Here is a 22,498-nt window from a genome sequence, read left to right as displayed (position 1 = left end):
ATTTGATATAATCTAGAACATTTAGATGCAGGAAACGTTAAAACAATTCTAATGGCTTCTAGTCTAGTAACTGGAGCAAAAGTTTCCTCAAAATTTAGCCCTTCTACCTGTTTAAACCCTAAGCTACAAGTCTAGCTTTGTTTCTCACAACAACATTATCCTCTGTTTATTATTGAAAACCCATCTAGTTCTAATAAGGGTATGACCCGGACAAGGTGCGACTAGCTTCCAGACATTGTTGCATTTAAAATTTTCAAGTTCCTGATGCATGGTATTGATAAAAGATACGTCATTTAATGCATGTGAAATATCTTTGGGTTCAAAAGAAGCAACAAATGCCGAATGAGCATGAGAATTAGAATCAAGAAACCTAAACTGTGTGACACATTCATGCAAATATCCAATCATCCAATCAGGTGATGACTCCGCTGAATGTGCAAAGGAGCATTGACTCTAAAAGCAATCTCTTCTTCTCCTTCAAAATGCACAGATGATGTAGTAATTTGAGGATGTCCAACTATAGCCAAAGTAGTCGAAGGTACCAAATAATCTTCAACTGATTGTGCCATCAGAATTAAAATCTCTTCCTCATCCTCCTCATCATCATCCACAAAAATGCTCTCAGACTCCCCATGAATATATGTACCTGTACCTGCATCACTTGATCTAGTTCCAGGACTAGCCTCATCAAAAGTAACCTCACAGGTTTCAACAATTTTGTTAGTCTCTAGAATAAGCATACGATAGCCACAAGTATGAGCAGGATATCCAAGAAAAATACCATCAGTTGAACTAAACTCAAACTTATTCAAATTTCAAGATTTCATGTCCTAAAATGAGACACACAATGCCTATGCTCAAACCACAGCTTATATGAAGTTTTACCCAATTTAGCAATCAAGAAAACACAGTTTGAAACATAATACTTGGACTTCAAATGGTCGAAGAAGGTTATCTCGCTAACCTTGAGATCAAATCCACTCTCCTCAATGAAATTAAGGAAGCTCAACGGAACAACAAAGGAATGGCCCTAATTCATGATAAAATAAAAGAGGGCAAGGCCAAGTGTTTCTCGGTGGACGATCAAGGTGTGATGTGGTTTGGAAAGAGAATAGTAGTTCCTATGGTTGATGAATTGAGAAGAAAGATATTGGATGAAGCTCATAATGCATTGATATCCATCCATACTGGAAGCATGAAGATGTATCAAGATCTCAAGCAGAAGTTTTGGTGGATGTGTATGAAGCGCGAAATTACTCATTATGTGGCCGAGTGTAATTTCTGTCAAAGAGTGAAAGTCAAACATCTCAAACCGGTCGGTACACTTCAACCCTTGCCTATTCCCTCATGGAACTGGGAAGAAATTAGCATGGATTTTATCACCTGACTTCCCAACACTTCTCAAGGTTATGACACCATTTGGGTAATCGTAGACCGATTGACAAAATCGGCATATTTCCTTCTTGTCAAAACCAGATTTGCCATCAAACGATATGTAGAGCTATATCCCTCTCGAGTTATTTGCCTCCATGGTGTTCACAAAAAGATCATTTCGAATCAAGGCTCTCAATTTACCTCTCATTTTTAAAGAGTCTCCATGAAGCTATGGGAACCAAGCTCCTTCGCAGCACTACCTACCATCCTCACACCGAAGGACAGACCGAATGAGTGAATCAAATCCTAGATGATATGCTGAGGGCATGTGTCCTCACCTATGGGAAAAAGTGGGAGGTTTATTTCCTATTTGCGCAATTCTCCTACAACAATAGTTTTCAGTCAAGCATCTGAATGTCTCAATTTGAGGCACTGTATAGAAAAAGATGTCAAACACCTCTCAATTTGTCAGGATCCAGCGAACGAACTTTCTTTGGCCCAGACTTAGTCATGGACGTCTAAGAGCATGTGAGAATGATTTGCAAGAATTTACTTGCAACCCAATCAAGGCAAAAGAGCTATGCAAACTCAGAAGGCGTGAACTCAAGTTTGAGGTTGGAGATTTTCAAAGGCACTCAACATTTTCGAATGAAGGGTAAGCTAGCCCCCTTGCTTTGTTGGCCCTTTTCAAATCCTTGCAAGATGGGGGAACATGGCTTATCAGCTGGATTTGCAACCCTCTCTTTTGACCGTTCACAGTGTCTTTCATGTCTCACAATTGAAGAAATTCCTTCAAGTTCCAACCGAAGTGATTGAGTGGGCAAACCAAGACTTACAACATACCACAATACCCGAAGTCACTCCATCAAATTGGTAAAGGCACAATGGAGTAACCACAAGGAGAATGAAGTTACATGGGAGTGAGAAGACTGAATCCGCTCCGAATATCTCGACTTATTTACAAACTATGAGTGTGGTTCCATCTTTGCGTAGCTTAGACATCTCACATGATCGTAGTTGCATCATCTTAATATTTGAGAATCTTCCCAAAGGAACACGCTTAGAAAAATATCGGTCGGAGCAAAATACCCCTCCTTGTAGTCTCTGTTCAACTAGGGTAGTCTACCCGCTAAGCTCACGATCTGACCATGAGAGGCCACCAGAGCCAAATCATATCTATTTGAATAGCGGTCTAACCGCCATACCCGCGGTCCAACTGCCATTGTGCCACGGTTTGACCGGGCTTAGCCACGATCCAAACCGCCAGCACACAGAAAGTCCAATTTGGTGACTTTTTTTGCTTCTGATGTTCGAGGAACCTGACAAACCCTATTTTTCCACCTACGAAGAAATCACTCCCACTTCAAATCAATCCCTTAGGGCGTCTTCTTACCAAGTGGTGACCATTTCTCACTTGTGGCGATGTTTGACCCATCGCCCTCTCCCTTGAAGTTTGCCAAATCTTGGGTCAAGATTCTTTTTAAAGGGGGAGATTTGCCACACCCAAAAAACCCTAACCTAGTCATCGATCAGACATATGCATCATCACATCATGTTTCATGCTTTTGATTTTGTTTTAAGTATTCAAAACTTTTCAAAATGGTACATCGATAAGTGACTCACTTTTCCACCATAAACCTATGAGTGGGAATTACCTTTGGAATAGTTTAGATAGCCCAAAACCATCTAGGAAGGAAGGCAAAAAGAATTTGTAGAAAAAGGGAAATGAGGAAGCACTTTCTACATGTGGGCCCAGCCCACGGTCTGGCCGCCAGGGCTCAGAACATCACTTAAAGCCCCATCGACCACTTTCTTCTCTCTCTCTCTCTCCCTCATTTCCTTCTTCCACCCAAAACTGAGAGAGAGGGGGGACCACCACCTCGACCACCACGATGGCCGGAGATCGATGGAGACGACCTCCCCGAGCTTCACCAAGCCTCCCTGAGCTCCTCCCCACTATCATCTTCACCAGAGAAGCTTCTCACACGTCTTCTTCCACCTCAAGGCCAAGTTTCACCCCAAAGCCCGATCTCCAAATTGAAGACTCTCCGGAGCCAGCCAACCCTCTAGGAAGCTTCCCTACACCAAGGTGATACTTCTCCGACCATTTCCCCATCATCCCCAAGCTCAAATCGATCCCCATAAGCTCAGACTTGAGCTTCACTCTTAGCCATGGATGTCATCCATGGGATCCTAGAGTTTGGCCCCATGAATATCGCCCAAACAACCCAAAATAAACTCCCCTAGCCTTGTAGAGTGTTTTGGTACCACCCTTGGTTGAAGGCATCGCTGGGGCCTTCACCAGAGACCTTCTTGAGGTGCTATCGATTAGGCCCAGTGATCTGACAACCATATGGGACGGTCTAACTGCCAAGCTGGAACTTGGCCAGTTAGAATCAAGTTCAGACTTCATAGTTAGGAGTCAGACAACCATGGGTCTAGTATGACCACCGTAGCTACTCAGTACCGAATTCTTCTCTGTTTGACCCCCATGGTCTGATCGCCACCATACCCCAACCGGACCACCAGCTACTTAGAAGTCAGTAAGCTTAAGTTGTCTTATGCGATGTTAAACCTCTTCTAGTCCAATCGATCAAGCGTTCATTTACAAATGTTTTCATGACATGACACATTGCACCTCGTTCACGATCATGCATCATAAGCATATTTCTTAGCTTATTCTTTTATTTATTTGATGTGTTATTCCATTGCTTAGAGAGTGATGTCGACGGTTCCAGAGGTTGAGGTCGATACCGAATTGGAGGTGTACACGAGCGAAGCACCGAAAAACCAAGGCAAGCATCTATCATATTGCACCCTTATTTTACAATGGTCATCTGTATGAACTTTCTATTATTGTATGGGATAGTTGCATTAAGTAAGTTTCAAGTCATGAAGGTCAAATGGGTAGATCCTATTTTGTTGCATTACCTTCCTTGTGATTGATGTTACCATTTCCTTGTAACCATGGGTAATGATTAGACTCATGTCCAATGATCAATCAATGCTCATCTATGCTTTGCATATCTGTAGAAGTTGAGCGGTGGATGTCGCCATTGTTTGTGAGTTGTAGGGTTGTAATACAAACTCTATGATAAAAGTTAAGTCAATGTGGTAAGTGGTGTTGGTTTACGAGACTTGAGCAGGTGGTAGGGACAAATGAGAAAGGAGTCTCAGATGTTGTAGCCCCGCTTGAGTTGATTAAGGATTAACCAGATGTTTTCCTATGCCCAACACATACCATACTTACCACATATCCGTGTATGGGACAGATGTGTTGAATATCATATATGTGTGCATTGACTAACTGTGGCCCTACAGTGTATCAAGAAAAATGATGAGATGGAGAAGTTTATATTGGAATGGCGAGGACCCTAAGGGTGTCCAATAGGGAAGAGCCCCATCGAAAATTAGGTATCCTCGATAGCGTAGGAACAAGCCGATCTGATGTAGCACATATGAGAAAGGTTGTCACGAGGGCTGAGGGGATGGACTCGTGTCATGTGGGTAAAGTTATACCCGTTGTAAGGTGTAAGATCAATTTAAATTGCCGCGCTCTCGATCATGAGCATGCTTGGTGTCCTGACATTTTGTTGTAGAGTCACGTGATGATCTTGAGATGATGGTCAGGCTCATCGAGGATGAGTATGAGAGGGAAAGGTTGTTGTGATTCCATCAAGTTCATCACCCGTTTAAGTTTACTCATTAAGTTATGGGTAGTATTTGAGAAAGAATAGGGTCGTGTCAGTTGAGTCATGTAAGGCTTCATACTTAGGTGCATACACATTAAGATGATTTAAATTGCATTTGAGCAAATGTATCAGATTATAGCTTAGTTTCTTTGCCACCATCCAAAAGCATTATCCTTCAAGTCGGGAATATATATACACATATGTGTAAGTCTTGCAAGTAACTTCGTATTCATGGTGCTATTGTTGAGTTTTTGTTGTAGCTGAGTACGAGCTGGTGTTTGACTACTTTTACCCTGCAGATCCCGATGATGGGCAAGACTAAAGATAGCAACACGAGACTAACCCCAGTGAGGCCTAAGGGCAAAAGTATCATTGGCTACTTTTTTTATTTTGTTGCACATTTTTTTCGCTGTGTAGTAGATGAATGTTGTACTATAATGAACTCGTTACAGTTTCTAGTCGTCGTTCCAATTCAAGTTTGTTGATAATTGACATAACTGTTCGCTCGAATAATTTGTATCGAACCATGTTGTAATATAATTTACACTTGTTGTACCTTATTGTGATGAACGTGTTGTAAAAGTACATGTGTGATCATGGCACGCACGTACCAGGAATACCGGGATTGCATTTGTTTTAATCGAATGGTTGTGCAATAGGTGGTTTAGATGTGTGTTAGCACATGACACGTCGGTTATCGGGCTTGTGCTACCCTCATTTTTATAGCCAGTCGGCATGTTCAATTAAGCCAAATGCTATTTGTACGGCTTTCACAGTCAACGTCATATCTGAGGGAAACTCAAAGTCATTATGGGATAGTTCACTGTAATGGGCACAACCGAGTGCCCTCAGGGTGCTGAAGATGGTGCACAGGCAATCCTAGTACAAAAGTCGTCGAAGGCCAGGGTACCCGACCTCAGAGTGGACGCAACGACTCAAAGCCACCCAAGCCCCCTTGAAGATCTATGTCAATAGAGGGGCAGGGGCCAGGAACTAGCCCTAACTCATGCATAATGGAAGCCACCTCTGAGGAGGTTGCCTCGAGCCTCCTTCTCATTGACAAGAGCCTTCATCGCCTCTGCGAGGGTGGCCTTCTCGTTTGTGAGGACCTTCGTCACCTCTTCAAGAGTGGCCTTCAATCTCTTCACCTCCCCCTCATGCTATCGCTTTTGCGAATGTGACTCCTCAAGTTGAGTGCTCGCATTGTGGACCACCTTCTGAGCACTGCACGCCAACAAGACATCCTACAGATAGTAAAAACATTAAGGGGGGACTTCGAGCCAAATTCTAGAATGCATAGAAAAAACACATACCTTCACATGACCAGCGATGATGTGTTCGAGGAGGAGAGCGGGAGAAAGGTCGACAACTGAAGCCTCAACGCATGCAGAGGGAACATGTCCTACAAAGGATGACAAGGTCATACGAGAACAAGGGTATGACCTCCCTGTGTGGAGGGATCGAAGGGCTAGGGTAGGTAAATAGTCCTTTGCTCTTGCCAAGGCCAACCTGGGGAGGCATCCAAGGAGGGGGACTCTCTGTCGACAATTATGAAGAAAATTAGCAGATTGAGGCCAACAAAACATATAGGACGAAGAATGCTTTAGCGAATAGAAACCTGAGGTCTCATTTACACTAGAATGATCGATGATGCTCGTTATCAAAGCCAGAGACAAGCCTTTGGAAGACATCGGGCACATTGAATCTCTTTATCTCCTTGTTGGGATACAGTGACGAAGGTTCGCATAGTAGAGGGGGGGGAGCATTGCCTACCGGAGGAGGTGGTGCCGCATGCGCCGTCGAGTCGGCAACCCCGACCTTATCCTCCTCGGATGAGGTGGAGGGATCTTTCAGGGCATCTCCTCCTCCAGAGGTCGGCGCCTTGGGGTTGGGGCTTTCCCCAAGGCTCTCGGTAGCTTTGATGCTTTCGGCACATTTGGACCCTTCGAAGTAGGGGCCAACAAGGATCTGGACCCATCTCGGTTAGCCCTAGAGGCTTAATCGAAAGGCTCATCGGTGCTAAGGACCTTCGTCTTCCTTCGCTTTGCGGCCTTAAGGGGCGGCGGTCAAGGCCTGTAATTGAGTCGTCTATAAAGGTCCATCCCATTGTGCTAGGCAATCGAGTAGGGGCCGATCAGACGGTCCGTGCTGTGAACTCGTTGTTGCTTATGGACAGGCTAGGAATTAACTTCAAGTAGAACCCTGAGTACACCCTTTTACATATTATCCAATCCATGTGGATAATGAACAAAACCCTTTTAGATCTATCCTTTCAAATTACCACACCCACGTTGGGTACATCCAAACTATTCGCATACATCACATGAAATTTTATAGACAGAAACGAATGGTGCGTGCTGTGGAGTCGTTGTTGCTTATGGACAGGCTAGGAATTAACTTCAAGTAGAACCCTGAGTACACCCTTTTACATATTATCCAATCCACGTGAGGGTTATGTCAGTTTTGAATAATGTCTAGGCTTCCATCAGGTCACCCAGAACTAGAGCTGAGCTCAACAAGGGAAGCGTAGGTTCCATCCTTTATCCGCATCAACTCTTCATGCCTGCCTTTCTCGACTACTGCACCGTTCTTCAGGACGGTGATGATATCCGCACCTCTGATTGTTGACAACCGATGGGCCACCACCACGGTGGTCCTACCAACCATCACCTGGTCTAGCGCCTCTTGCACCACTCGCTCTGACTCCGCATCTAGCGCGCTTGTTGCCTCATCCAACAGTAACACCTTAGGGTTCTTTATGATGGCCCTTGCGATGGCGACACGCTGCTTCTGCCCGCCTGACAATTGGATCCCTCTTTCGCCGACGATGGTGTTGTATCCGTCAGGCAGGGCACAGATGAACTGATGCGCATTGGCTGCTTCAGCAGCAGCAATGATCTCTTCTTCAGATGCCTCCCCTTGCTTCCCATAAGCTACGTTGGTGCGGATGGTGTCATTGAACAACACTGGCTCTTGGGCAACTAGCCCGATTTGCTGCCGAAGCCAACTTATCTTCAGCGCCTCAAGTTCCACATCATCAAAAAGGATCTTACCGGAATCTGAATCATAGAACCTCTCAAGGAGAGCGATCACAGTTGATTTGCCACTTCCGCTCTCTCCAACTAACGCAACAGTCTGCAAGGATAATGTCACCAAAATTAAGTTCTGCATCAGCTAGAAATGTGTAAATGACTTCATAATTCTGATAAAAGAACAACCTTTCCAGAAGGAATGCTCAACGACAGATGCTTGAAGATTTGAACATTTGGTCGCAACGGGTACTTGAAGCACACATTCTGGAAATCAATGTCACCCCTCACACTTGCGATGGTCACACCCTCCTGGCTGCTGTAATCAATCTTGGATTTCCGGTCAAGAATTTCAAAGATAGAGACGGCCGCATCATTAGCCTTATTGCTGTCCACACCTACTGCACTTGTTCGCGAGATTCCACTAGTTGCCAAAACTAATACGAAGAAGACCTGACAACCACCGGATCAGGTAAACAGGACATGTAAAATGATCAATTCTATGCAAAATGGATAAGAATGTGTTCGCACCCTAAACACTTCAGGAAATGTCGCCGTTCCTTGCTGAACAAACTTAGCACCGACATAGAAACAGAGAGCATACGTAAAGTAGAATGCAAGGAATGAGAAGCCAAAACCCAAGCCACTGATAACACCTTCCCTTATTCCTTGCCTTATTGGAGATTCACACATCTTCTCATATGTTTCCATCACCTTCTTCTCAGCACAAAATGATGACACAGTTCTGATGCCACCAACTGCATCAGTTGCTACTTGACTTGCTTCTTCATACTTCAACTGCATCCCACCAAACTTATTAAACATAAATACTAGCCAAATGATAAGTGCTTATATAGAACAGGTCATTGCACGTACCTTTGCATTTTTATTGAGACCTTTCAGGAACTTGATTTGAGCATAGCCTTGAAAACCCACCAAAGGAACCACCACTGTGATAATCATTGCCAGCTTCCAGTTTGCCACCATTGCTATTGTGAAGCCTGATATCACAGTTGATATAGTCTGGACATTAAGTGCTAAATTGTCACCAACGAGTCGCTTCACATTCAGAGCATCAGTCGATAGCCTTGCACCAATTGATCCACTGAAACAAAATTGAAACTTTGGTATGAGTTCTGTATAAATATAGCGCTAGTTGACAGTTATAGTGCTAACTAGCATACATAAATGTTCATCGAAACACATTTATATTTTTCTTAGTGTCCAAAACAGCAAAACAAAATGCATACATGATGGTTGGGTAAAGGTTTTTAGCACCACAAGACTAGTAAGCCAAGAATGTATGTTTTACAGTCGGGCCAACACATTTATGATTTTCATAATGCTAAGAAACTTAATCTAGGAAGATGGTTTATAAGATTTTTGTATTGTGTCGTGAGTAAAGATCCATGAGAGATTGGGGGAGTATTAGAGGTGAGAGAGGGGAGGTGCGGCTGTTGGGAGGCAAGGAGGCTTGAGAGCTTTAGGGTTTTACCCCTTTAATCTTTCTTGCCCTTTATATAGAGAGAAGACAACTTTGGCACCTAAGAAATTTAGTGCAATCTGGAAAGTTCTGGAAGCTCCTAATCTATTTAGCGGCCAAGTAATCATGTGGGCCCATTGGACGCTTATTGGGCCACGGACCACATCTGGGCCATGACACATTGCTAGATTGAGAAAATAATTGCCGAAGTTCTTATTCGATTACTTTAGTAGAGTAATAAACAGGATACTGATTTCATAATCGTAAATCTTGAAAATGACAAACTGGAGAAGTATTTCTTAGGATAATAAGAAAACATATTCTTGCTAAACATCATGATGCGGAAAAAGAATAAGCACACACCTCGAGTGTTCAGGTTTATCGAACCAGTTGATCTCTTGGCGCATTACACTTTGGAATGTCATTGACCGTATGCGCTCCACAAGCTTCCCGCCTGCTAATCCGAACAGGAAATACTCTATTGGAATCAGAACTAATGCACAAGCCCCCAGCACAACAAACATGCTTGCCCAGAATCTGGAGTCCTTCAGTAGTACTTCTGGTGGCTCATAAAACACTTCTATCGCAGTTGAAATCAATATGCCATATATAGGAAAAATAAGACCATGCATTGCAGCAGTTATAGAACCAAGTGCAAGAACAAAAGCCTCTGGTTTGTTCAGACGGAAGAGTCTACCAATTGGAGCTTTCTTCCGGGCACTAGTCACTTCGTCTGTAGTCTCCTCCTTTATGTCCAGAGCTTCACTAAATTCCATTGGATCAGGTAGGCCAAGCGGAGCAGGGAGAGAGTGCCTACCACTATGCTCGAAAGAGGAGCCTTCACTAGTTGATCTCCTAGAGATACTTTGGCTCCTCGGCTTGGTATTTATAGATCTGGAGCCAAAACTGTTTGTTACTATCATATCAGGGTCGACAGTAGAATACTGTGTCTCTTGATGAGTCTGTTGTAGGTGAATCAGCTGAGAGTAGGCACCTTCAGGTATCTTCATCAGTTCTGCATGTGAACCTGCTCAGAATTCACGTAAACAACTGGCAAGTTATCTACCAAAGCTTGCAGATCAAATATCTTGTTGAACAAAGAGGAGTTGCACTTTATTCACATAAAAAAGGACTAACATTTTCAGAGTACTCATAAGGATTTATTATGGCTGTTACAGAATTAGCAATAGACTGTGACCTATCTGTAAATTAGTGGTCAGAAACATCTTCAGTTTGGTGTCTTGCTGGAAATTTTAATTTATCTAGATAATCTGTGTTCACAATACTACAAAAATGTAGAAGTGACTTATGTACAGTATGGAGTCTGTCGCATAAACAGTACACTGCGGGACCTACAGCTTTACTGAATATGGACACAACATATTACTAGTGCCATGCAAAAAGGAACTATGAACTTTCTCGAGGTTATAGGCAAAGATATCCATTTTCTGGATTTTTAGCTAATCTCAAGTTTTCACATGGTATACCTTGTTCCACCATCTTCCCATGCTGTAAGACCGATATCACATCAGCATTCTTTACTGTGCTTAGGCGATGAGCAACAATAATTGTAGTCCTTTGTAACATAACCCTATTCAAAGCTTCTTGAACTACCCTCTCAGATTCCATATCCAGCGCACTAGTTGCTTCATCAAGTAGCAAGATCCTAGGGTTCTTTACAATTGCTCTAGCAATTGCTATTCTTTGCTTCTGCCCTCCAGATAGTTGAGTTCCACGTTCCCCAACCATTGTCTCAAGACCCTGGAATGTTACATGCATATTCATTAATAATTTGTATGATAGTAAGTTAGCAACCAAATTAGCACTATGGCCATTTTAAATTTATTTGTACATTTGGTAACTTATCAATGAATTTTGATGCATTCGCAAGCTCAACTGCTTCCTTGATCTTTTCAAGGGTTAGATCTTCCTTCCCATAGGCAATATTTTCCCTGATTGTAGTTGAGAACAACACTGGTTCTTGGCTGACAAGACCAATCTTTCCTCTGATCCATCCAAGATTCATTCTTTTAATGTCAACTCCATCAATCAAGACTTCCCCAGCATGCGGATCATAAAACCTCTCCATCAAACTGATCACGGTCGACTTCCCACTGCCGCTCTCTCCAACTAGGGCCATAGTTGTACCACTTGGTACTCGCAATGAGAATCCATCAAATACCAAATGTTCAGGCCTGGTAGGATAGCTGAAGTACACATCCTTGAGTTCAACATCACCCTTGATGTCCTCCAGTATGATACCTGTGGCATCATGTATATCAATATCTGGTTGCCGTTCAATTGTCTTGAACATTCTATATGCTGCTCCTTGACCTTCTGCGAAAGCAGTTACTGATGGTGTTGCCTGACCTAAGGACCTGCAGAAGAGAAGTATGTAACTGAAATAAGCAAATCAATGGTCCCCAAAAAAAAGAGATGGAAAGACCCTATTGAAATCTAAGTGATTTAAACTCTGTTGGGAAGATTATTTGATATTGCAAGTCATGGCGAATGTTGTCCAGCGAAGTGAAAACAGTATACTTTGCATTTTAACAGACACAGTTAGACACAGTCACAGTGAAGGCATGAAGCACATCCACGCAGAAACATTGCTCGTTTATCATCGATGTTATTACTCATTTAAGAATATTCCAGTGATCTTACTAGTGTACGAAACTTACATTGCGCCGATCATGACAGCCATTATAACCGAAATAACCATGCCACCATTGTATCCGCGCTTGACTATCAATCTAGATCCATACCAAACTGCCAACCCATAACTGCAAAACAACACTGCCATTACAGAACCCAATCCAAGTCCACTTACAGCACCTTCTTGTAGAGCAGATTCACATGCTTTTCTTATGAATGTGTTATATGTCATTATAGCCTGCTTCTCGCCACTGAACGAAACAACCTTCAAAGCATGAGCAGATAAACCAGAACATCATGAAGTTACAATATAACAGGCAAAGATGAGTAACCACAAACAAGTGCCGAGTAGCACTAACCGTTCTAATGGCCCCAAGAGTTTGTTCAACAATGTTTCCAGCCTCACCATATTTTGATTGCATGCGGGTGGAGAGTCTTGTCATCAACCTTGACACAATTGCACCGGCAACAGCAATTGGAGGAATGCATGAGAGCATAACAAGAGCCAAGAGCCATCCTCTCACAAATGCAATAATGAAGCCACCAACAAAAGTAGAAAGGAGTTGTATGGACTTCCCAACCTAAGAGAATTCATGTGCAGAAACACAACAAAGAATTGAGTGCATTTTTTTTCCTTTTTTAAGAAGGTTAATGTACAAAGTTTGCAATCAATTTCATGTTATCCACATTGATTGAACTAATCTCCACTCAAGCTTTGACAACTCTATCAAATTTTTATCTGATAATATCACGATAAATCAAATTCCTCCATTATTAATACTAATCCAGGTGAAGACAGTATGAAGTCTACTTGCGGTTAACACAGATTATGTTTTATTTTACTAGCAATATGTGCCCGTGTACAGCTTTTAGACATACTGCTTACAACTTACTAAATTAGAATTCAAACTCAATTTGTGTACTAGCCTATGAGGCAAATTTGTATTGTCGATTTGACACATAAATGGAGCTATTAACCCAAACCAAGTATGCTGTTCACAATAGAAAACTAACTACATCAAACCTTTCTTCTACCAACTAAAACAAGAACATTTATATTTTTTCACTTATCATCTTATTGATCATTTATAGGGAGAGTATTTTTGTTTCCGTTCAGGTGGTTAGGTAGGTACACAAGTGCATGTATCAGTTGTACATGGAAGTTTTATGTCAGGAAATACACAAGCTTTTCCACATTGGCCTTTGGCCATTACAAGCTTTACCATACTGGTCGTAGATATCCATTTCATTAGCAGCTTAGAAACATAGATTATTTGCTTGCAATTCACTTCTTACAATGTCAAACAGAATACCTTTTCTCCAATGGCATCTTGAATGAGGAATGTGTCTCCTGTCATCCTCTCAACCACTTGCCCAGTGCTCAATTCCATGTCAAAAAATGCAATATCCTGTCTCAGAATAGCTTTGAGATACAAGGCTCTGATTCGTGCCCCCTGTCTTTCTCCAGTAATTGTCCAACATGATACCTCTAGCAAAACATCAAACAACTAAATTGAGGAAGGTTTGATCCTGGTAATACTCTTTCTTTAAAAGAAAATCCAGAAAACAGTACTTCAGTATAAGTACTCATTTTCAATTAGTAGATGAATTCCCGAATTAAAAGATAAAGAAAAAAATCTGTCAAGAAACAGATATAATATCTTAATTTTGTTGAATAGGAAATTCACTTACGAAGTGTTGAAGCGAGTCCTGCTCCAATGGCAAGATAGACAAAGTTCATGATCACCTGAAAAAATAAGAAATGTGACCTTGGTTAGAGATCAAAAAGATGACAAAGCCACTTCCGTGCCAAAACAAGCACCGATAATTAAGCCTCTGTCCCATATACTGCTGTACATACATATTCTTCTAATAAGACCTATACGTACATATTCTTCTAATAAGATCTGTATAATTATGTATACCATAGCACTATTATAGGGATACCCCCACCTTTTTCCCTTGAAGGAAAAAAAGAGTATTATTATTGCTTTCGTGCATTTTCCAACCTTAAGAAAGCCTTTTAAAATTTATATGATTTAGTTCTCAATCACTGAATACTACAGTAGCAAAGCCAGCACCGTTTACCTGTGGCCAATTCAGCTTCAACAAATAGCACCACACACAGCAAAAAGCAAGGACGAAGCTAGAGCTGAAACGGGGGATGCACCGCTTTGCCCCGCTACGCGATACTGATACACCTATTTTTATACGGTAATATGGTATTTTCTAAAAATAATACACCGATAAGACGAGTATATATATTTATATACATAAATAGAAAAAGGTGCAAAAATGAGATAGGGGTGATATGAGCTTACCTTGATATATGAAACTATATATTTATTGACTCCTTGCATCTTTAAGGTTGCTGCCATCCAGCCATGAGGTCATCGATGAATTTTTCAACTCCTCACATAACACAATACGTGCAAATTAACGAAGTGGCACACCCTAAACCCCAGAAGTAGAGCCAGGGCTCAAGCACCCTGGGCTGGTGCCCAGGCTCCACAGAGGGCTGCAGAATTATGGGCTTTAAGGGCATATTTGGTTGGTGCCCTGAGCCAACTTGCCTGGCTGGATGCTTGCCGTTGGTTAGCGCCCTGACGAGCTGCCTGACTCAGGCGACTAAAAACGGATGTCTGACTCCAGCGCTAGCAGCTGCCTGCATTTGTTCACTTGAGTTATTTGCTAAGACTATATTAATCATTTTCTCTTTATTTCGTTCTATTTCTGGTTCTCTTCTCTGTTTTTATTCACTTTATTTTCATCCATTTTCAACAGCTTCTCTTCGAGAGAAATCGTGAAGGGAAAGGGGAAATAATTCCGTTTTGAAGGGAATGAACTTGAGAATCTTTTCGTAACGAAAACCGTGAAGAGAAACTATTAGAGCACTGAAACGAAAAAAAATCCTATCATAAAAGAATTCTGACCTCTAGAAGAAAACTGTTAAAAATAGTCTAACGACAATCAATGCTCCGATGCACTATTGTCCATACGCACCAGACCAATTAGCATTCAGGCTTTAGCACTCAGCCCCCGCGCTCTATTTTTTTTGGTCAAAAGAAGACTACTAATACAACCACCAATCAGTCATTCCAGTATCGAGTATGTCATTTTTTTTGTTTGTTTTTTTTCACTTCTCACTTAATATGTAGTTTAAAAAACTTCTTGCTGTGATATTTGTGACAGATTTTTCTTCTTCTTCTTTTGCCATATGATGTATTTGTAATTAATAGATCGACCTCTTTTAAGGAAAAATCAGTAGGCAGATGGGCATAAGATGTGGAATGAGCCGGTGATAAATTTACTTTTTATTAGATGAAGTACATGATTTCCTCTGTTAATATTATGTGTATTAACACTTCAGGCAACCTCAGGCTCAGTACATTGTACACCAACCAAACATATATATCTAAGGCTTGCCTGGTCAGGCAAAAAGCATCAAAATCTCAGTCTACTATCAAGCATCACTTTTTCTTAGGCACATCACTCAGGGCTCCAACAAAACAAGCCCTAAATCCTAAATCCTAGCTGTCACATTGCCCTAGATGGTTCGGAGTCATCCATGCTTGGTTTGGTAGATTCGTGCACTCAGATCCATCTTATTTCCATCCTCCGTATTGAGTTATATGCACTGATCAGTTGACCTCAAAAATCTAAATTAATAAAAAAAGATAAACAATTCACGTATACTTCAAACACCCCGCGGTGCATTGGATTGGATGGATAGGCCAGCGAACGATGTTGACAGGCCGTGCAGTCTTCGATGTTGGGCCTTTGCCAAGATATAGCCCAAGATGCAGCAGTCTACTATCAGCAAGAAAAGAAAATATAAGATTGGGCTTGAGAGTCTGTCTAACGTAGGGAGTTTACCATGAGAAGCGGCATGAGGATTTGAGATACAAAATCGCAAGAAAATGATTTGTTAAGCCGGCAAGAAAGTGTCATTTCACAACTTATCCTGATTTTATTGAGATAATCATGCTAACTTTAGACGTTCAGTGTTGTAAGATATATTCATGCGAAATATTGGTGCGACACTTTTTTTTGAAAAAATTTATGTGGTCTGGAAGAAACTTAAGCTATCTATTTTTTGATTGGATGATCTAGATTGGTTAGAATACTATATATTATTTAGAGGTAGTATGAGTAGTATATAAGAGGAGTTTATATAGTATAAGGATATTTTTGAAAAAAAGAAATAGCATGGTAATTATATCGTGCAAATTTATAGATTTAATGTTTAGATTGGTCTGAATACTGATTATTTGGTTGAACAATTATTTGGAGATTAGGTATAAAAAAAAACTACAGTGCCCTTCAATGGTATGATGGGTAAATATTAACATTATTGTCGTAATTACATAAATATTCAATCACGTGGACGGTCAGATTAAATTTATGCTACCTTCTACCTACAGGTAGTATGGAATACCGTAAAAAGGCTCTTTTTTTTAGATCTGCACTTTCACCTTGTGCTCGAGCTCAAAACAATTTATGTCCACCTGGACCCGGAAAATCGAAGTTGGCCTAAAGCTCAAAACAATTCATCAAAGTTTTGACGGGAGGGGATGCATATGTGGTGAATAGAGCATAGTTACTTAGGGTGTGTTTGGTTGATGAAATGAATCGATATATGTATGAGTTGGTGTAGGATTTTTACATGTTCCGGTGTTTGATTCGTTGAATCGCATCATTCCGTTTGAGATGAGATAGTTCAGATTCTTAAATATACGAGAAGATGTTGTACCGAGCTGTGTAGCAAATCAGGCGAATAACCCTGTACAGGTTCTGTCAACTCCGTTAATTAGCACAGTTTGTTGATAATAACTTAGTGATGATTAATGATTATTCGTGGTTATTAAGAATTTTTAGTTAAACATTAGTTGTAATTAGATGTTATTAATCATAACTAATTATTATTGTGGTTATTAAGAATTAATAATGATTAGTACTAATTAGCATAATTGTTGATAATAACAAATATAAAAATTATTATTATTTAAATAATTAAGTTATATATGAATATAATATATGGCCTTTAAGCAACTAAATACATTCTCGTATCATCCAATACATCAAACTAAATGTATTCTTATACCTTCATGTATATCTAACTAAATAATCTACTTGTACTATCTTATCTAAAATCATCCCGTCTATTCAGGACTATCCCATCCCAAATTTTCTTTTGGACGGTGTAAATCTGCACTCCCTCCGGTCCACAGGGCTCCCCCCCCCCCCCCCCCCCGCGTCAAAAACCCAAGTGCCACGACACTTAAAAAGACTTTTTCCCCCTGTGAATGCCCGAAATACTCCTACTTACAAGTGAAAATCGTTTTTTTGCCTCCAAGAAATCATCATCGCGAAATATCTCAAATTGGATAAACAAAAGACTCCTGGGAGATCTGATTGGAGATGTTATCTGGGAATACCATATTGCAGCAATGGACGGATCGAATCATCCTGCCGCACGGGGGAGGTCGCGGCATATTTGCCGGCTCGCCGTCACCTTCGCGGCTAAGGCGAGCCGCCGACAACAGCAAAGCCATGTCCGAACTCAGGAAGCAAAGAAGCAGAGCAAACAAAGGGGAGAGAATCCAGATCTTGATGATTGGTTTTGGCCGAAATATCTTATGGGCCAAATCTTTTGTTCATTGCAATTATTAAAGCGACATGCAGTAATCGGGGAACAAAAAGCACCCCACATCGTTCATCTGAAAAAAACATATCGTCACATTATTTGCCTACCAAATATTCCAATTCGATGATTGAACGAAAATGAACGAGAATTTGCCCCTTCGTACTAAGCAATTAAAAGAGAGACAGGTTGAATTATCCTTGATTTTTCCTCAAAGAAAGTATTGTCCTCTGTTGACGATTTCAGCTAATAATATATGATAGTGTTTTTAATAAGATTATTATTTTCAGTCGTTGATAATATAAATATGTCATGCTAAATTTCAGAAAATTACACAAGAATATGTTTTTATCGGTAGTCAGAGCCAGCTCTAGAGGGGGGCAAACGGGGTGGCCGCCTCAACCCCCAAAACTCAGGGCCCCTCCATATTCCAAAATCTAGAGACCTCCTCTTATATATGTATACTATTTGTGACCCAACAAAGCATAACAATCTAAATTCCAATCGACTGGCAGCCACAATTACATGATTGTGCATGGGCTTTAGTCTTTGGCTGTCCCAAAAGAAGCAGCTTTGTTGTTTTGGTTCCTTCGCAGCAAGTTAGCAGCATACCAAATTAGTAATCCTCTCGTGCGTAGAGACGTCGATGAAATCGTTTCCTCTCGTGTAGTCCTGTCTTCTTTGTTTGACGGTAATCGGATTCAGCAACGGACATAGCGACGTCAGTGACTCAACATAAGTCATAAAGGCCCTAATCGGTAACTTGGCGACTTGGTGATCGGCGTTTATCATTTGTAGACCCCAATTCACCTATTTACATCCCATCTTTTTCTCCTAATATTTATATTGCTTATCGAATCTTATTTATTGTGTATGTGATTGTGACTTCAGTTGAAAGAAACTTTATAAAGTTAAAATTATTGAAGAACTATTTGAGATCCATAATGTCTTAAGAAAGATTAAATAATTTGACAATTTTATGTATTGAGAAAAAAAATTTAGATGAGATTGATGTTGATATCATCATCAATGGCTTCGCATCTAGAAGTTATTGAAGAGTTTTTTTAAGATGATCTCTAGAAAGTGTTTGAAGTGAGTGTTATTTTTTATATACACCAAATATTATCTTTAAAATTTATATATTAATTAATTTTTAATGTTTCAATTTAATGGAGACCTATTTTTAGTTTCGTCCTGGTCACGAAAATATTAGAACCGGTCCTGTTGGCAGTTTAACTTTAGATTACTTGAATTCTCATCTTGGGGGCTCGGACGCAGCAACTGTAAAAGCCTATTTGAATGTGCAACATAGAAAATGCGTAGGAATCATAATGTTTTCTCTAAATTTGTAGAATATTTTTCTCCAATCAGGGTTTTATTAATTCCAGCTTCTATTTTGACTTTCTCCCCTCACTGCTATAAAAGATGGAGTAGTGAGTGGTGGCCCGATCTCCCATCCCCTCTCGTTAATAATTATGTGCCGAAATTTAACTAGCTAGTTTGAAAAAGATATTGTTGCACTAACAGGATTATTATGCACTACTCTGTATTAAAAAAAAAAGAGAGGAAGAGGAGGAAGAAAGGAAGAAAGAAGCGCGGTTCTGCAGGTCATGGTACCACGACGCGGTGGCGCGCGTGCACGCACGCACGTACCTTGATGACCCTGTGGAGGACGCCGGAGGATGCGGTGGAGCCGAAGGCGTCGATGACGTCGCCGAAGATGAAGGTCATGAGCGGCTGCGCCATCCCGTTGGCTACCGCCGCCGCGGCGCCCACGGCCATCAGCGCGGCGTCCATCCTGTCCGCGAACGCGAACAGCCGGTGTAGCGGCACGCGCTCCACCACGGCCGCCGGCTTCTCAGCTCCCTCCTCCCCTGCTCCCCCTTCTACATCATCGGCGCCGCTCCTCTCCTGGCCGCTAGCCATGATCGGTCAAGTCAACCAGCTCTCTCTCTCTCTCTCCGGCCTCTTCCTTTGATTTCTTGGTTCCCGAGAGAGTTTTTGTTAGTTAATTAGTTGCTTCCTGATCGAGGATGCTAGAGCTTCTTGCCATGTGGAAGCGCTAGTTTTGCATTTTGGGTGGGCGGTTGCGTTTGACGCGGCATATAAAAAGGTCACGAGTATCGTATGTACGTGCTTGGGCTGCAAGCATGCATGACGTCGAGGAGATTCTGCCCGTTGTTCGCGGTAGAATTGGTAGTGTTACCAACAGTTCATTAATTCCCCTTCTGACAGCTAGCGATGCATGCTTAGACGGAAATTGAAGAATAATTTATTGATGATTGACACATACGTCATAAATACATATTGTTTTAAAAAAAATTGATCAAATTTTGAAAATTTTAATTAATAATAGCTTTTAAAATATTTAGTTTAGAAACCTTAAAATCGTATATGTATATTTGTTTTGATTTTTTTCACAATATTACAAATTTAATGGATTTTATAAATATATTCTAATAGAAAATAATGGTTAAAGCTATGCATTAGAGACCGTGTCTTATTCAAAATCACTACTAAAAAACTATTTTTAGAGACGGGTCATAACCTATTTGCACAGGCGTTTAGCCAACCCATTTATGATCGAAGGCTTGTGAAAATAAAAGCGCAAAAGAGATCGCCTGTGGAAAACTATTATCACAGGCGGTTCACTTAATAAACCGCATATGATAATCGATTTACACAAGCTATTTCCACAGGCGGTTCTCTTAAGTAACCGCCTATGTAAATTGATTATCACATGTGGTTTCTTAAGTGAACCGTATGTGATAATAGTATTTCACAGATGGTCTCTTTTGCAACCGCCTGTAGATATGTAGATTTCCACATGCGGGCGACATAAGGACCCGCCTATGGTATGTATTTTGTTAAAAAATAATAAAGAGCATACATTTTATTCTCTCTAGATTTCAACACATTTTCAAGACGGATTCCAACATCACAGATTTCAACAGCATTTGAATCACCACAAGTCTAATAGTTAACACAAATACAAAATTATTCACAAGTACAATATTTTTACATCACAAATCAATTTACATCACATGCCAAATATTCAACAGAAGTATTCTTTCATCTCCCACTCACAAAGCCTCGGATGGCTAGCCAATTCGCCTCCGAGATTGAAGAATCTGCTACTCTTGTGGATGACTTCGTGTATAATGAACCGACACATATCATGTTGGACGTTTTGGATATCTTCTTCTTTGAGAGAGGTGTGGGTAGGTTCGATCATCCGTGCCTGAAATGAAAACACAACTTAAAGAGCTAAAACACTACTGAAAACGGAAACAAAATCAAATAAGAATGTGCAAGCGCAATGATAACTTACGTCCTCGGAGTTCGTTGTGTACCTCCCGTTTATCCTAAGAAACTGGCAAACATAATATCCACAAAGAACAGTGTCAAAACCTTACTTTTGGCACTTCAAATAAAAACGCAACGTATTCGTTAGTTCAATAAAATTCTTCGTCATGAATAGTGAGATACAAGCATTAGAGGTGTGTAATTACCAGAAAATATGTACGAACCGCCATCGCATCCGACTTGGCCGCATCATGTATCCCATCTTTTATTACGTACCACTTGTAGGCCCTATTCAAATGCCAATAAGTAATTATCAATTCATAAATAATTTATAAATATTTTTTGTATGGTGATTTTCTTTATCTCTGTATAACGTCGATGAGATCTTGGTACGATTTTTGGGGGAGATCGGCTGAGTCAAGGACTAACGAGTCTGCTCGACTTCGGCATCAGTATTATACAAATAAAGTGATCGCTATGTTAGGTTCTTGATCGACCAATTAAATTGAATACTTATGTTAGGTTCTAGACGTATTACACTTACTTAAAATTGTAGGGAGCCATGATGTTGTCCTTGTCTTGCATTTCTAGCATAGCCCTTCCTACGTAGGTTGACATGTCAAGCCTGCATGATTTAATCATTTCTCTTATGACCCTTGCTTTCTCCTTGTTACTCTTTCCCTTAATTCGGGGGTCATCTGTCCTCAACTTTACGATCAAGTTGGGCTGGGAAATTCGTTGCGGATCAAGGAATCCGACCGGTACATTCAACTTTTCCGCATCGTTAAATTACATTCTACATAACAAGTCACTAGTCATTAGCTTCCATAGCATATATTGGTAGATATATAAACATAGTGATAGATTGTATACACTTATAGGCACCACACACTTATGAGATTGATATCTAGTTTCTCGTGGCAGAACAAAGCATGTATGTCCTTCAAATCCAGCATGAGATAGGAGTCTCTGCTTAGAAAAACGTTAGCGGGGACAAAAGCAGTGATTATGGAGAACCCCACGCGACATGCCCTTATGTATCATTCGTGGAATATCCTCATCTTCCATGAATCTTTTTGGAGTTGAAACAATGGCATAAATGGCTTGCCATTCTCATATTGCTCAGGAACATCCAATGTAGACAAGAAATCCCACTGACGGGTACTTAATGTTTTGCCGGTCTCTTTCGCGAGATTGCCCTTCACTGGAGATTCCAGAGCAGATGATCCCTTTGCTTTGGAGGACAGAAGCCACCTCTTCACCGGAGATGTTAGAGTCTTTTTATATGGGGTAACTATGATAGGGACTCTTCGAT

At 40.9% G+C, this 22,498-nt stretch overlaps 1 protein-coding gene across 3 annotated transcripts; it reads right to left on the bottom strand.

Moving 5' to 3' along the window:
- Positions 1 to 274: 274 nt before the first annotated feature.
- Positions 275 to 19,925, bottom strand: LOC133913404 (ABC transporter B family member 9-like). 3 transcript variants are annotated; one of them, XM_062356561.1, is made up of 13 exons: positions 19,531 to 19,925; positions 13,926 to 13,980; positions 13,547 to 13,722; positions 12,593 to 12,814; positions 12,260 to 12,498; positions 11,431 to 11,956; positions 11,066 to 11,339; positions 9,942 to 10,605; positions 8,972 to 9,200; positions 8,627 to 8,893; positions 8,285 to 8,548; positions 8,120 to 8,201; positions 275 to 646 (listed from the first exon to the last, which is right to left on the bottom strand). In XM_062356561.1, exons 1-13 carry the CDS (start codon positions 19,801 to 19,803, stop codon positions 405 to 407), a joined length of 3,513 nt encoding a protein of 1,170 aa, XP_062212545.1. In that variant the 5' UTR covers positions 19,804 to 19,925; the 3' UTR covers positions 275 to 404. The 3 variants fall into 3 exon arrangements, 2 of the variants coding, with proteins under 2 accessions (XP_062212545.1, XP_062212534.1); XR_009909025.1 differs by lacking the exon at positions 275 to 646 and adding an exon at positions 5,626 to 6,310 and having other exon boundaries at positions 6,380 to 8,201; XM_062356550.1 differs by lacking the exon at positions 275 to 646 and having other exon boundaries at positions 5,624 to 8,201.
- Between the last annotated feature and the right edge of the window lie 2,573 nt (positions 19,926 to 22,498).

This window comes from Phragmites australis, chromosome 1 (genome assembly GCF_958298935.1).
Source record: "Phragmites australis chromosome 1, lpPhrAust1.1, whole genome shotgun sequence".
NCBI classification, from domain to species: domain Eukaryota; kingdom Viridiplantae; phylum Streptophyta; class Magnoliopsida; order Poales; family Poaceae; genus Phragmites; species Phragmites australis.
The sequence above is the reverse complement of the archived record's forward strand: the minus strand, read 5'-3'. Positions and strand labels throughout refer to the sequence as shown.